Source organism: Prunus mume, linkage group LG2 (assembly GCF_029339155.1).
Source record: "Prunus mume cultivar Tortuosa linkage group LG2, ASM2933915v1, whole genome shotgun sequence".
In the NCBI taxonomy this organism is placed as follows: Eukaryota; Viridiplantae; Streptophyta; class Magnoliopsida; order Rosales; family Rosaceae; genus Prunus; species Prunus mume.
In genome coordinates, this window is record NC_142699.1 from 37,097,312 (window position 1) to 37,112,948 (window position 15,637).

A 15,637-nucleotide genomic window follows, 5' to 3' on the forward strand; every position below is an offset into this window, starting at 1 on the left:
AAGAATTCACTAGTCTGATACCGAAAAGCACGTTAACAAGTCCCCAACCAAGAAGTCCATTCTGAATCGAGAACCTAGGGGACCCTTGTTTATACCATATATGACCAGCCACTTCGCCTTTTTGTTCCAGCAGCTCTAGGTGGACTTGGGTCATTGTAAAGAGAGAGTGAAGTTGACCCTTTTGCCTGGGTTAAAAACTAGGCCCCAAAATACTCCGAAAGAATGTTGAATCTTTGGGAGTACTCTAGTTTTTCTCACCAAGCAGATAATGATTATTGTGAACTGAGATTTTGGCTTGGCTTGAGTGGCTTGTGGCGTGGGAGCTAAGTCTCCATGAGTTTAGCGAGAGCATCTGCTTGAGTTGAAACAGGGTTTTGGATGAAGGCTATTTTAGGGCATGGAATGGTTTCTAATTTCTGTGAATAAGGTAGGTGATGGTTTCTAGAAAAAGAGAGAGAGATAAAGGATTAGGAGAATGTATTATTTGATTGATAGGTATGTATGTGGCTTGAGCCCACTTAAACTCATCGGGTGGTTTAGCATAGGATACTGCATTATTTGTTTGGCATGACATATACAGTATTTCTATATTTATTTCATGAATTAATTCCCAAAATACAACTTGGATTAAAGCATAACCAACATTGTATGTTTATATTGGGCTTGAAATATCGTTGAATTTCTTGTGACATTTTGGGCCCTAACACCACCAATACTATTTAAACCTTATTGCATTCTTAAAAAGCCAATAATGTGTTGCCACGTATATTTGTATTTAAATAATAAATTATTTTAAATTTTCAGTTGGATATAGGTTTTCACGATATAGGATTGTTCCCGTTCTTTTAACTAAAATTTTCAGTTCATAACAGTACGGTAGAATTTAAATATAAAATAATAATTTAACCAAATCAAATCAAACCATCAATACGATACAATCGATACACGAAATTTTTCAGATAAAATGGCCACCCCTACTTGTAGGTAAGTTATTAACAATATACCTCCTATTCTGATAAAAATGTCACAAAGCACATCACAAGTTAGGATCCGGATCCTCTGCTCGGATTTTCTCTGCCATGATCTGTTTTATTTTTGTTCTTCATATGCCACCTCATTAAAATTTAATCCAAGGAATTTAAAAAGAGATTTTCTATTTAAACCTCACACTTCTCTTAGTTCACCCCATGTTCTAAGTTCATCCCAACTTTTAATTTAAATTCTCACAATTTCTAAGTAAACCTCACTATCTTCCCAAACTACCCTTACATACACCCCAAGCTGAAAAAATAAGAAATAAAAGAGATTTTCTATTTAAATCCCACAAGCTACCTTTAGAGCCATGTCAATAAACTCTACAGTCCACACTAACACGGTAAAACAACTCCAGAGATAAATTCATTTGACTCTTCCCTTAGAAATTGGGACTGGTGTCTAATCTTTTTATTCAGCTCCACAAATCTTTTGCATCATGGGTTGGTGAGAATATGTATAATTTCTGGCGTAATGGGTGTTATGGAATTGATTTTAATTTCCTCTTATGCCTGGGTTTATCTGCATTGAGATCTTTATGATTGGAGAATGAATATTTTTTTGTCTTTGTTTAGATATGCATCAAGTCAATATAACCAGTGTTTATTTCTTCTTTTGTCAATCTTCTAAATTGTTTCCCTTCAATGCGTTCTTATCATAATATCGCTGTCTTCTGCAGGTAATTAGTGTTCTAGATGTAAGTAGAAGTAAGGAGAAGGGATATGAGACGATTGTAAAAGATGATTTCTGTGATGAGGTTTGGCATAAGTCCCAAATTCCCATTCTTAATTGTCAAATCAGAATGCTTATTTCCCTTGTGCATCATCTCATCATTGTTGTTCTTGTTGTTTTTAATTTTCTTTTTTACATTTTGTTGTTTTTAAAATAGAAAAGCAATCTGGCATAGGATGTAGAAGAGTTTGTATTTTTTTTAAACTTAATTTGAAGAGTTGTGTGTGTGTGTGTTGTGTGTGTATAGATGTATTAGGGTTAAGTATTAAGTTGAATGACCTTTTTTGTCTTTTTACACAATAATAAAACTTACAACTTAATGATTTAAATATAACTTTTTTAAATAGAAAACATCTTTAAAAATTGACACATCAACCTAAAATCAAAAGTCCAATTTAGTCCTAATTAAAAAAGAAAAGAAAATCACTAACGGTATAGTAAAGTCCAGAGCTTTCTCTTACTCCTTCCTGCTTCACACGTTCTGTCGTCTTCCTCTTTTATTATTTTTTTCTTCTTCCTGCTTCACGTTCTGGCTTTTTGTTTTTCCTTCTTCATGGCTCTGGCCATATCCATTGTTTGATGAGTGTGGTTCCAGAGAAAAAATTCCATTTCTGATGAGCATGCCCATATCCATTGCATTCGTGAGACAAGCCAGGTAGCTGAGAGAAACCATTTTTCAAGTATGGAGCAGGGATGCTAACTTCAAAGAGACTTGAATTGGTCCCTGCTATGGATTTATCTACCCAAAAGTCTCAAAGGCCAGTGCTCCAGAAGGACTCCTCTCAATTACCTAAACCAAGAGGAAACTCCCGGATTCAAAAGGAGTTCCTAGGAATTTTGACCAAATACAGAACAAAATCCGGATGAAGAAGGGGTTGTTTCTGTTTCCCGATTTACAGGAAAATACGGATATTTCAGTAGTTGTTAAATTCATGAAGATTAAGCTGACAAATCTGAGTTCAAGACCAAATACATAGAAAACCATATTTCAATACAAATCAAGATATTCAAGAAAGTAAGCATATAACTAATCAATCAAGAAACCTTACAAAACAAAGCCGAAATGCATTTCTTCAAATATGATTTCTTTTTTAATCCAGGAAATCGACATGAACAGAAAAAGGAATCTTTTCTCTGAAACCACACTCATCAAACAATGGATATGGGCAGAGACATCATGAAGAAAAAAAGAAAAAAAAAGCTAGAACGTAAGGAAGAGCAAAACAGAGAAGAAGACATAACGTTAAGCATGAAGGAGGGAAAAAAAAGCTATGGAAGTTAACTATCCCGTTAGTTGGGTGTTAGGGTTTTCTTTTCTTTTTTAATTAGGAGTAAATTGGAATTTTGTTTTTAGGTTTGATGTGTCAACCTTTAAATCCCTTAAATTAAATTTTAATGAGATGACACATAGAGAACAAAAGTAAAGCAGATAATCAAAGGTCAAGGTATTGAATTATCTTACCCGATTGATAGGTACATAAGTAAAAAAATTGTCAAATTGGAGTCAATGTGCACACAAATAACTCACGTGCAAAACCATGAATACAACCAAATCAAACAATGAGACATGAAGAGCATCATCAATATGCTACAACTAATACTGCAACCAAAAATATTATACCAATTGTATGTATACTACCTTTCGCAATTATTAATAACAAACTTCTAAACACAAATATGGTATAAATGATAATACTTCCATAGCCAAAAGGACAAATTATATGCAACTTCAAAAAGGATAAATGATAACCATTAGAAAAGACTTGTACGATTGTAACTAGAATTTTAGACACTAATTAAAATCAAAAGTTTTAACAAAGGGTTTCAATCACTTTGTTCTAGATAAGCCATCAAAGGCATTTTGGTCTACAGACGCAGAGTTTCCCCTGATGGCTAAACCCAAGTAACAAAAAGAAGCCTCCCTTTTTCCTCTGAAGAAATCATGCAGTCCCAATCCTCCGATTCAAATCCAGCTGAAAATAAAAAAAGAAAATTAGAAAATGGAGATAGTAGTAGTAGTGGCAACCACTAGATAGAATCAAGAGAGCAGAAAATGAATGCATAACAACCAACAAACAGGCACAAGAAAATAGACAGATAGATAAGCTATGAAAACTTACAGAGGAATTTTTGGCTTTAGGAAGAGCCTCTTCAAAAGCAGTACAATCATAACTCGATTCATCAAACAGGCAGCTTGTTATATCTCTTACTGCGGCCAACCCTGGATAAAAAGTGGTAACAGATAAATTAAGCTCATTTTTATGCATGAAATCTGAGGAATTATTTTACATAAAAACTCTGTTACCACTTGATTTTAGTGAAAAAGAAACTCATGGTTTATGCAACCCCAGAAAGTTTACCAAACCCACATAGTAAACCAAAATTTCAATCTAAGTTTAGGATCTGTGGCATTTCGCTGCGACCTTCAAGACTGATGAAGCATACAGATTGTATACCATAATTTCAAACTTCTATGCAGTATTAGAGAAGATTAGGCAACTTCAGACACTTTTTACATGTCTGCAAAATACAACATATTGGTCACATTTGCTTTAAAGCATCAACTTGCAAAAATCAAAATGAAGAAAGCAAAGTTGTGGCAGAGAATTAATCTAACTAAGTTTATGCAACCAATTTTAGAAATATAATTTTAGTACCTCTTCACGTCCTCTGCCTTTGCAATATCGTATAGCGAAAGAAAGGATGGACTGTAAGCAATTGGCTGAAATGACCACTTTTTAGTCGAAGGAATCTTTATTTTTCTGAAGCTCTTTTGTTCTTGATTATAACAAACTACACGCTCAAAGTTGTAGAACATCAGGATTTCCCCATTGCTCAAAAACATAATTGGATTATACCTATCACAGATCCGTTCCGTCCAAAGACCAAACAGGTTTTCAAAAGTAAGAATTTTAGTCCAAGACTCTTGGACACCATACTCCTTCATAACCCACATGTCCAGTTTGCTAGCATCATCCTCAAGCACACATAGATGGAGACAACCTCCTATCACTTCCAATGTCAAACTATACAGAAATTCATTCTGTGCTAGCAAACTAGGTAGTGATAATGGCCGAAATTGTTCTCTTTCAAAGTCAAAAGATTGTATAACCTTGGAACTTGTACTTCTGCCACCATAGGGAATCCAATGAACAGCTCCATGAAGAAAATTATTGAACGATAAGTTATTAAAATCCCCAGGAGGAGGAGGTCCAATGCTTCTCCATGCCCCTCCTGCGCCAATGGTGTAAATCTCAGCCTCAGTGTCCGGGTTGTTCAACTGAAACACCTTGTACACATTGGTCCTGATGCTAAAACCAAGTCCAACAATAAGCCACTTGTTGTTTCTATTAGCAGGAGGAATGGTGATGTACTCACCCAAAACAGGGTTGCACACATACAGGGGAAAGCCTTCATTAGCTCCAAAACAAAGCAGACCATTACATGAGTTTATCAAGCAAAATTCGGGCATGGCGGCGTCAACTGGTGGTAGAGTATTTCCGGGAGAAAACGTTATTTCCTCGAGCTGCAAATCTGAACCAGGAGCAGCACATGCTTCTACTTCAAGATGGGTAAAATAAAGTTCCATTGGTTTTGTCAGAGGGGGAAGGGGGGAAGGTCTCGATCAAGATGCCAAAGGGTGATCTTGAAGCATGGAGATGAGTAAACTGAGGGTCAGAGATCATAGAAAGCCACGCTTTGCACACGCACCTGCAGTTGAAGAGGGTCTTGACAGAGAGCCTTGAGAGGATGTCCATGACTATAGCCTGTGGAAGTTGCAGGTACCTTTGGGACACAATTTTTGCATTTCTGCAAAATGCAACATATTGGTCACATTTGCTTTAAAGCGTCAACTTACAAAAATAAAAAGGAAGAAAGCAAAGTTGTGGCAGAAATAAAATGTAGCTAAGTTTATGCAACCACAGTTTAGAAATATAATTTTAGTACCTCTTCACGTCCTCTACTTTTGCAACATCGTATAGCGAAAGAAAGGATGGACTGTAAGCAATTGGCTGAAATGACCACTTTTTAGTCGAAGGAATCTTTATTTTTCTGAAGCTCTTTTGTTCTTGATTATAACAAACTACACGCTCAAAGTTGTAGAACATCAGGATTTCCCCATTGCTCAAAAACATAATTGGATTATACCTATCACAGATTCGTTCCGTCCAAAGACCAAAGAGATTTTCGAAAGCAAGAATTTTAGTCCAAGACTCTTGGACACCATACTCCTTCATAACCCACATGTCCAGTTTGCTAGCATCATCCTCGACCACACATAGATAGAGACAACCTTCTATCACTTCCAATGTCAAACTATACAGAAATTCATTCTGTGCTAGCAAACTAGGTAGTGACAATGGCCGAAATTGTTCTCTTTCAAAGTCGAAAGATTGTATAACCTTGGAACTTGTACTTCTGCCACCATAGGGAATCCAATGAACAGCTCCATGAAGAAAATTATTGAACGATAAGTTATTAAAATCCCCAGGAGGAGGAGGTCCAATGCTTCTCCATGCCCCTCCTGCGCCAATGGTGTAAATCTCAGCCTCAGTGTCCGGGTTGTTCAACTGAAACACCTTGAACACATTGGTCCTGATGCTAAAACCAAGTCCAACAATAAGCCACTTGTTGTTTCTATTAGCAGTTGGAATGGTGATGTACTCGCCCAAAACAGGGTTGCACACATACAGGGGAAAGCCTTCATTAGCTCCAAAACAAAGCAGACCATTACATGAGTTTATCAAGCGAAATTCGGGCATGGCGGCGTCAACTGGTGGTAGAGTATTTCCGGGAGAAAACGTTATTTCCTCGAGCTGCAAATCTGAACCAGGAGCAGCACATGCTTCTACTTCCAGAAGGGTAAAATAAAGTTCCATTGGTTTTGTTAGATGGGGAGGGGGGAAGGTCTCGATCAAGATGCCAAAGGGTGATCTTGAAGCGTGGAGATGAGTAAACTGAGGGTCAGAGATTATAGAAAGCCACGCTTTGCACACGCACCTGCAGTTGAAAAGGGTCTTGACAGAGAGCCTTGAGAGGATGTCCATGGTTATAGCCTGTGGAAGTTGCAGGAACCGTTGGGTTGCCATTCTACTGATTGCTCTTTCTTGCTGATCGCTCTTCTTCTCCTTGGACTAATTTTGCCAGTCTGGCCAGAAAAGAAGCACAGATTTTGGTAGAGAGATGCAAATAGAAAAGGTTTGTTGTTAAATTTGACTTCAAATTAAGAGGAGAAATACTTTAATATAGAGATGGGTTGGCTTGGGATGATCCAAGAAAGATTGGATTGGATTTGAAGTTGCAAACTTGCAATTGCTAAAAATTGCAGAATTTGGAGATCTGATGAAATGTGAATGGGTTAGGGTTTTTGCAGACAACATATATGAGTCAAAAGAGAACAAGAGTTTTCTGGAGACTAGAAGAGTGAAAAGTGGTGTTTCGATGGCACTTGGAGATGACGAGACTGCGGCGGCGAACGAGAGACAGGGGGGAGGTGCTCGCTGAGAGGACTTCACTGGATTTTTCAAAGAGGAAATTGCCCTACACGGTGTAGGACAAGGAATTAAACTGTGCGGGAGACAAAACCGGGCCCAAAAACAATTGTGGGAGACAAATAGTAAATTAATTTTAGTGGAATGAATGGCCCTTGGCTTGGCAATATCTGCCTAGTTTATATTAGTTCTTTCTACATGCTTTTGTTTTGGTTGGCTATTTCTGTGTGGGGCTCCGACGCCGAGCCATTCCCTTTTGTGGCCCAATAATAACTTAATTGTTTTTTTAATCATAAATTATAGGAACTTAACTGTTTAGTGCCTATATATTTAGTAAGATCCTTGATAATAAAACATGTATATTTAGTAAGATAAAATCAAATCAAATGAAATATATATTATATTAAATCGGATTGGATTATAACAAATTCAAATCCATTCTATTAACTTAACGGACTAACGGATTCAAAACATAATCGGATTAGCGAATTATACCACAAGATCTATCTCCTATTAATTACATTGGATTTGGATCAAAATATGATCCATTGATACACCCCACGAACTAAAAAGTTGTAACGTATAAGATTATGCACCTCAACGGCGGACCTATTAAGGTGCAAGGAGGAGCTGCACTCCTCACAAAAAAAAACCAATGTAAGTACTTCAAATTGCCCCTCTGTTCAAGTTGGTGACGGTGCACTCTAAATGTTCGACAGAATGACTCAGCCAAACTATATTTGTTGTGCACAGGCAGGCAACGGCCGTGCAAAGTTTTTTTGTTTTTTATTTTAAGTCCTGGGCTTTTCAACAAGGCTTGCATTTTGTGGGCTTTAAACAATGATTCTTTCTTAAAACAATTCTTTATGTGGGCTTTAAAGAACAATTCTTTAAACAACGCAAGATTTCGTGGCTTTAAGCAATTCTTTCTTAATGTATGAGATTTTCATGATATGAAACCTCGTCAACAATTGTAGGTTAATTGAATTGCTATTTTTTTTTCTATGACTTATGAATGACATTGGAATTGTTTAAATTATAAGGATATTTGGTTGTCATTTTTTTATTATAAAGCTTTTAGCCTTTTAAAATTACACCTCAGCTAATGATGTAGCTAATAACTTTGTTATATGGTATAACTTACCTTTTCACCTCCTCTCCTTTGGCAACATCACAGAGTGAAACAAGGCATGAGCTGTAAGCAATTGCAACAAACTCCTGCCAAGGCAAAGTAACTCTAGTTTTCTCGAGTCTCTTTATTTCTTTATCATAACAAACCACCAGCTGACCATTACGACATAAGGATTTTGCCATTGCTCAAAAACACTAGTGGTTCATACAAATAATACCTATCCCTCGGATACAAGTTTTCAAGGACAAGAATTTTAGTCCAAGAGTCTTGGACACCGTAATCCTTCATAACCCACATGTCAATTTTGGTATGATAATCCCCAAACACACATAAAAGGAAACAACCTTGTAACACTCCCAACTTCAACCAATTTCAAAATAGCTTCTCTCTTGGGGGGATTAGGTACGTAATGCTGCATTGGGGAGATTGTATATCTCGTAGGATAAACTGGCAACAGAATTGACAATGGTGGAAACACTCGATCGTAAGCTTGCAGTTCTTATATATGAATTTTTGTATTCTGGTTTTAATGATTGTGTCATATATAAGGATAGTTACTGCAGACTCTAAAGCTTTAGTATAATTATCAGCTTAGGTTGATGAGGGATGAATTGATTTTAATTAACATTTGTCTATATGAACACTGTCTTCTCAACTTTTATTTTTGTTTGTATGAACTTTCAGTTTTTAATGTTTTACCAACACTTTGGCTTTACAGGCAATGATTGTCAGAGGTTTTACGGGAAGTGTTATCAGATCCAGTGGCGGACGGATTAAGGGACAAATGGGGTCACACGACCCCATGAAATGACCGAGTTATGGCTGTGGACAGCCTATGGAGGTCTGAGCAGACCTCATGAAAAGCGGCGAGGTGACCCTAAGATGCACACAAGATGCTCGACGAAATGCAACAGCGAAGCCTGGGCTTTGCACAGAGCGCGCCCAATATTTTTTAAAATCGTTTTGGTCCAAGCCATTTCAAATTTTTTTAGTGACCTGGCATCAAAACGACGTCGTTTTGAGCCCGGCTTTTGAAAAAAAAATTAAACCCGACGTTGTTCTGGCATCTCCCCCTTCTTCCACCCGACCTTTTTATATTTTTGTTGTTGTTAATTGATATTGTTATATTTTTGTTTAATTGATATTGTTTTTTTTTTATATTTTTTTTAATTGATATTGTTATATTTTTCTTTTTTCTTTCTTTTTTATAATTAAGTGGGTCTAAGTGGAAAGCCAGAAAACATAGGTGTGTAACTTGAGGTGAAAAGCTAGAAAATATGGGTGTTGGGAAGAAGGGATAAGATCCCGACATGCTTTCGTTATTCAAGGACTCTGTCTGATGCTTTCCTTATCATTTAAACCAGGACGTCCTTCAATCTAAAAACAAAAGCAAACTAGAGAGAAAACATAAGCAAAAATCAATCAAAAATGGAGTTCTCTTCGATTCTTGAAACCTCAACAGATTTGAATTTATCCTTTGATCCTTCTTCAAACCAGAAAACAATACATGAAAATGTTGTCTTTCCACACTCCAATTTTCACATTGATTTTACTTCTATGCAAGCTACAAATATGCACAATTAAATCTCAGCAACTATGAACATGCTTACACCATATGCGAACTTGATAATGACAAAGAGGTCTAATAAGACTGCAGTGGAAGAGACTAATTTTTTTAATGCTCACCATACTACATCGGTAACAAATGTAGGATTGCATCTGCTAACAAGGAACCAAGAGTGTGCTTGATTGACTGCTCTAGTCGCATCCTTAAAGGCTGAAGTTGCTGAATTGCATGGGCAACTCAAACAATCAAACTAACATATAGAAGCACTAAAAAAAGAAAAATCGTTTCCTAGTTTAATCAAAAGTAAACTTAACAAAATTATTTTGATTGGACACAATTTTTACAATTTGAACTGTACATACGACCCTCTTTAAAAGTAGGCCAGCAACAACTTGTTTAACAAAAGTTGCGTCACATTTATATATCACCCTAAAGGTCTGCGGGGCATGGTCTTGATCAAGATCGTATTTTGCCCCCCAAAAAAAAAGGTCTTGATCAAGATCCCAATGGGTGATCTTGCAGAGTTGGGCTCAGCAAATTGAGGGTCAGAAATTATAGAGAGCGAGGCCTTGCAAACGCACTTGCAGCTAAAGAGTCTTTATGGGGAGAAATTATTGTATGGTATTGTAATACGGCATCGCATATAGCTAAAGACGGTGGTATATTCATCGCATTTCATATTAAACAAAAGATTAACACTAGTCAAGATTATAGGTTAGCTTTAACACTAGTAAAATCATTAGAAAACTATAGGACAGAAAAAAGCCATAAAACCCCTTCCGCCAACAAAATTAAATTATATTAAAATAAAATAAAAACTTATAAGTATATAACTAGGCACGTCGACATTCACAAAAGGTTTTAACCAAAAAAAGTTACATCTTGCATTTTAGTCTAAGGAAGCGGAGCTATCCTGAAGAATTCTCAGGAGGAACCTGCGTTGGAGCATCGTTGACACAATGGGAACCCCTTACCTCTGAAAACATGGCCCAAGTGCTCACCACATCGAGCACATGGGAACCCCATTGCGGCAAAATCCGACTGAAAAGAGATTGTCTAGCAAAGAGACACAAAGAGACACAGTAACAACCATCAGATGGATTCAATAAAACAAAAATTGATCACAAGAAAATAGATACATACAAGAACTATGACAACTCACCGTCGCAGAGGAATTCATGGAGTTAGGAAGACCTTCTTCAAAGGCAGGCCAGGCATAGCCTGAATTAAGTTTTGTGGACTTGTGGTGTGGCATCCCAGAGCCAGCATAATCAAAACTCCCTTCAGCAGACAACTTGTCACAATTCTTAGAGCCTTGCACCCTGCATATCATATATTGAGCATTCCAAAATGAGTTGATATATTCATTGGCCGATGTCACAACCTTCCTTCAGAATATCCATATATTGAACAAATTTATAGAGTAATAATAATTGTTTACCGTAGCATCCTAACCATTGACAATATATATATATATATATATATATTTTTTTCAATCCATAAAGATTTTCAAAGATGTGTTTTGAGTATTACTTTAGAATCAAGGAGACAATCCAACAAACAAAATTCAAAGGCTCAAAGTAGACAATCTGTCACCAATTGACTTTTGTGAAAAATAAACTCATCTAATTTAACCCCAAAAAAGAAAATTTGAACAAACCACATAATTCAAAAAAAGGATTTTGCATACACCAGTATTCTGATCAGTCATATAGATTGGATATCGTATCAAAAATTTCATACGCAATTTCATGGGAGATTGGCAGAATTTAAGATACCATAGATTTCTGTATTTGAAACATGCAATACATAATTTCCCTACATTGACATCAACTTCCACAAATAGAGAGCAAAACAAGAAGTTGTAACAGAGAAATGGAACTAAATTATGCATGTATATTGTTGAAGAATAATTTCAGTACCTTTTCACCTCCTCTGCCTTCGAAATATCATAGAGTGAAACAAAGCATGGGCTGTAACCAATTGCATGAAACTCAGATCGAGTCCGAGTAATTCTAGTTTCCCTGAAACTCATCCTTTTCTGATTATAGCAAACAACAACCCAATCATTGTAGGACATTACGATTTCTCCATTGCTCAAAAACAGCATCGGTTCATACAAATCACAGCTAAGTTCTCTTGGATACAAGTTTTCAATAACAAAAGTTTTAGTCCAAGACTCTTGGACACCATAATCCTTCATAACCCACATGACAAATTTGCTAGAATCATCCCCAAACACACACAAAACGAGGCAACCTTCCCACACTCCCAACTTCAAACAGTCTGAAAATTGCTTCTGTAGTGGTCCAAAGTAGCTAGGTGGGGGCATTGCCTGAAATTCTTCTGTTTCAAAGTTGAAAGAATTTATAAGCTCAGGAACATCCCCAAAACAGGAAATCCAATGAAGAGCTCCATGAAGATAAGCATTGAAGGGTAACTGAGGACCAAGGCTCCAAGAAGCCTTTCCAATGCTTCTCCAAAATCCTGTACCAATGGTGTATATCTCTGCCTCATAGTTGTAATTTGTGACCGGTTCACTCGACGGAAGAAAAGTTTGCAACACCTTATACTCACCGGTTCCGACGCTAAAACCAAGTCCAACACAATTGAAAGATGGCCTACCCTTACCAGAGCGTTCAATGGTGATGAACTCACCCAAAACTGGATTGCACACATACAAAAGGTCACCTCTTTCGGGTCCAGACAAACAAATTAAACCATTGCACGAGTTCATTAGATTAAATTCAGAAATGGGTAGGCTAGTTTTGGGGGTAAACCTCATTTTCTCGAGCCGCCAGCGAGAATCAGCAGATTCCTCTATCTGGGCAAAGTCAAGTCTCCTAGTTATGCTTTTAGGGGGAAAGGTCTTGATCAATATGCCAATGGGTGATCTTGAAATGCAGAGATGGGCAAATTGAGGGTCAGAAATTAGAGAAAGCCAGGCTTTGCAAACGCACCTGCAGTTGAAGAGGGTGTTGATGGTGAGCCTTGAGAGAATGTCCATGACCAAAGCCCGCTGAAGTTGTAGAAATTTGCAAGGACCATTGGCTTGCCATTGTTCTTGCTGTTTGCTGCTGATGGGTGGTGTTTGTGCTACTCTCTTCTTTGAGTTCATAGGGTTTTTCCCTTTCTTTTCTCTCGGCATCATAGAAGGGCTTTTGATTTGCCTTGGAAATGAGAGGGAAACGTCCGCGAATTTCGTGTTTTTCAGGAAATTCCAGAATCAAAGCCGAAGGGTGGAGGAGAGCTTGTGTTTTTGGGCTGGTATCTTTCTTCCTTTGGTGGGCTCAGTCACCTCTTGGACTGATGATGTAGTCTTGTACACTTCATGGACTTTCTGAGCCAGCCATGTACTATTGCTCTGCTCAATGTTTTTTTTTGGTTGCTTTTTTCAATGTTAAAAGAGAGCTCAATTTGCAGTAATCATCCTTGAAATTTACTCAAGTTTTCACTTCAGTCCTTGTAATTTTTTTTTAAAGTTTCGTGATGGAGACTTGGTTTGACTCTTTCATATTCATATAGCTTGGCTAAGCACCAACCTCCCAATAATCAACAATGGGTTAATGATCTCTAATTAAAGGATGAGAGCAGGTTGGTTTAGTTTTTTTGTGTTACTTTTCTAATTTTATTTTTTATACATTTGATTTTAAAATTTTAACTTTATTAATTTTAATTGTTTATAAAATAATACAAATTTTTTATTGTTTATTGGTGTACGTGGTGCAAATTCAGTAGTCAACATGGAGCTATGAATGCCATGTTATCATTTAATGGAATAACTTAACAGTCAAACTAATGAAGGTACGAAAGTGATAGTAAAATCAAGATGAAAAAAATTTACAAATTTATAAATAAACCCAATTCTAGACATGTATTTATAAAAAAAGACTATTTAAACATAGAAACACACCCAAAATCAACCTCAAAGTCAACTTTTTGGGTGTGTTTATAAATGAGTTTTGAGTGTGTGTAATGATGGGTTTTGGGTGTGTTTATAAAGTGTTTTGGGTGTTGAGTTTTTTTATAATTTCAACCTCCATTTTGGGTGTTTTAGTGAAACTCCCAAAAAAATTCTTGTAGCCAAGTCTGAATTTTGAAAACTTCCGGGTAAAGTGAAAGTTTTTTATATTTGGTTAATGGCCCAACGACTACTAATTTGCCAGAGCAGGCCATAAACAAAAACTAAACACAAAGAGGTTTTATTGTCACTTTAGTAAAATTATAACACATCATTCATCGCTCTCCCTCGACTTACTGACAATCACTGCATATCAGATTATCAATCTTGGTCTTCAAGCAAGGCAAGAACCACACTAAGGTTTTAAGTGTACAAAACAAACTTGATCTGAGGACTTCAGAGTGTAGACTTCCCTGGAACAAGCTTGACCGAAACGCTGTTGACACAATGGCGTTCATCGGTCGGCACCTTGTGCCCCTCCCCTTTAAAAACATGGCCCAAGTGACCACCACAAGCTGCACATGTGATCTCAGTTCTCCTCCCATCAGGGTCAGGCTGAAACACAGAGTTGCTTCAGTTTAATAAAATTTCAGCAAAATGCATAGGACAATAACTTTAACAAACAACTTATACATTATTATTAGCAACAGAAAGTTAGAGGCTTACAGAGCGGTTTATGGCTCCAGGCAGACCCTCATAGAATGCAGGCCAACCGCATCCAGAGTCGAACTTGGTAGTTGACTTATAGAGTGGTGTTCCACAACCAGCACAATTGTAAACCCCTTCTTCAAAAACCTTGTCATATTCCCCAGTGAATTTTGGCCTGTATGTCATCAAACTCCAATGATAAGCAAGTCTCATTTAACCTATTCATTTGTATGTATCTTTTGCATTTGTGCAACTGCTTGTCCCCAAATTCTGGTTAAGGAACTAGATAGCAATTGTTCACTGGGATAGGTAAAACACTGAAACCCATCCCATAAAGCCTTCTGCCAATTGATCACTGACGCTATGGTTGTGTAGGTAACAAACTATCAGACTTTGGAACTCTGCTACAATCTTTGCATTACATATACTAAGAATTAAAACAAGGAAATAAAATTCTATTTCAACAAAAGAAAGGAAAATAAAAGTCAAATGGGACATATTTGTGCAGTGAGTACAAAAATGCAAAGATAAAAACTTTACTCTCTCAAAATTAATGAAAGGTTCACAAAATCTCTGTAAGCAATCAGACTAATCACAAAAGCCAAAAAGAGCTCAAACCCATGAAAGGCCACAAATCATGTGAGACATAACTAAATAAATCATAGCATATATGATGAAAAAAAATCTTTTTAAGGAAGGAAAAAAGAAAGAGTAGGAATTACTCTGTCCCCTTCTCGCGTAGAATCCTAAACTGTTCAGGGGAGAGAACAGCGCGCCATTCTTCCTCGGATTTCTGAACTGACCCTGGTGCAGCCATTGCCCACTGTCCGCACTCAATGATTGAGATGGGTTTTCTGGGAAAGCTCTGATATAGATTTCCGGGAAAATGAATATGGACGCAAAATCAACCACGTGGGCTTTTTCGCTTCGAACAGGATAAGGATTTATCCATGTGATGTGATGTGATGTAGGCCTGTATAATTGGAGGCCCAATACTCACAGATGGTTTTGAGTTGGGCTTGAATATAAGACGACGGCGTTTCTTTGCGTTTCGTGCTCCAAAGCTCAAAAAT

At 37.1% G+C, this 15,637-nt stretch overlaps 3 protein-coding genes and 1 long non-coding RNA gene across 4 annotated transcripts; 1 reads left to right on the forward strand and 3 right to left on the reverse strand.

Moving 5' to 3' along the window:
* Window positions 1–3,503: 3,503 nt before the first annotated feature.
* LOC103322958 (uncharacterized) lies at window positions 3,504–7,403 on the reverse strand. The gene is given in 5 exon segments (XM_016791424.2): window positions 3,504–3,737; window positions 3,885–3,985; window positions 4,422–5,371; window positions 5,373–5,574; window positions 5,713–7,403. Coding segments are annotated over 4 exon segments (2,334 nt in total). The 5' UTR covers window positions 6,855–7,403; the 3' UTR covers window positions 3,504–3,737; window positions 3,885–3,945.
* A 1,043-nt stretch (window positions 7,404–8,446) lies between these two features.
* LOC148920222 (uncharacterized) lies at window positions 8,447–9,549 on the forward strand. Its single transcript, XR_016124431.1, has 2 exons — window positions 8,447–8,872; window positions 9,107–9,549. It is a non-coding gene; the product is annotated as an uncharacterized LOC148920222 (long non-coding RNA).
* Window positions 9,550–10,732: 1,183 nt separating this feature from the next.
* LOC103322881 (F-box protein At3g07870-like) lies at window positions 10,733–13,777 on the reverse strand. The gene is made up of 3 exons (XM_008224832.3): window positions 11,878–13,777; window positions 11,118–11,277; window positions 10,733–11,011 (listed from the first exon to the last, which is right to left on the reverse strand). The coding sequence occupies exons 1-3, from the start codon at window positions 13,104–13,106 to the stop codon at window positions 10,880–10,882; spliced, it is 1,521 nt and encodes a 506-aa protein (XP_008223054.2). The 5' UTR covers window positions 13,107–13,777; the 3' UTR covers window positions 10,733–10,879.
* Window positions 13,778–14,141: 364 nt separating this feature from the next.
* On the reverse strand, window positions 14,142–15,447 carry LOC103322880 (peptide methionine sulfoxide reductase B5-like). Its single transcript, XM_008224831.2, has 3 exons — window positions 15,287–15,447; window positions 14,583–14,739; window positions 14,142–14,471 (listed from the first exon to the last, which is right to left on the reverse strand). The coding sequence occupies exons 1-3, from the start codon at window positions 15,379–15,381 to the stop codon at window positions 14,313–14,315; spliced, it is 411 nt and encodes a 136-aa protein (XP_008223053.1). The 5' UTR covers window positions 15,382–15,447; the 3' UTR covers window positions 14,142–14,312.
* Window positions 15,448–15,637: the final 190 nt, after the last annotated feature.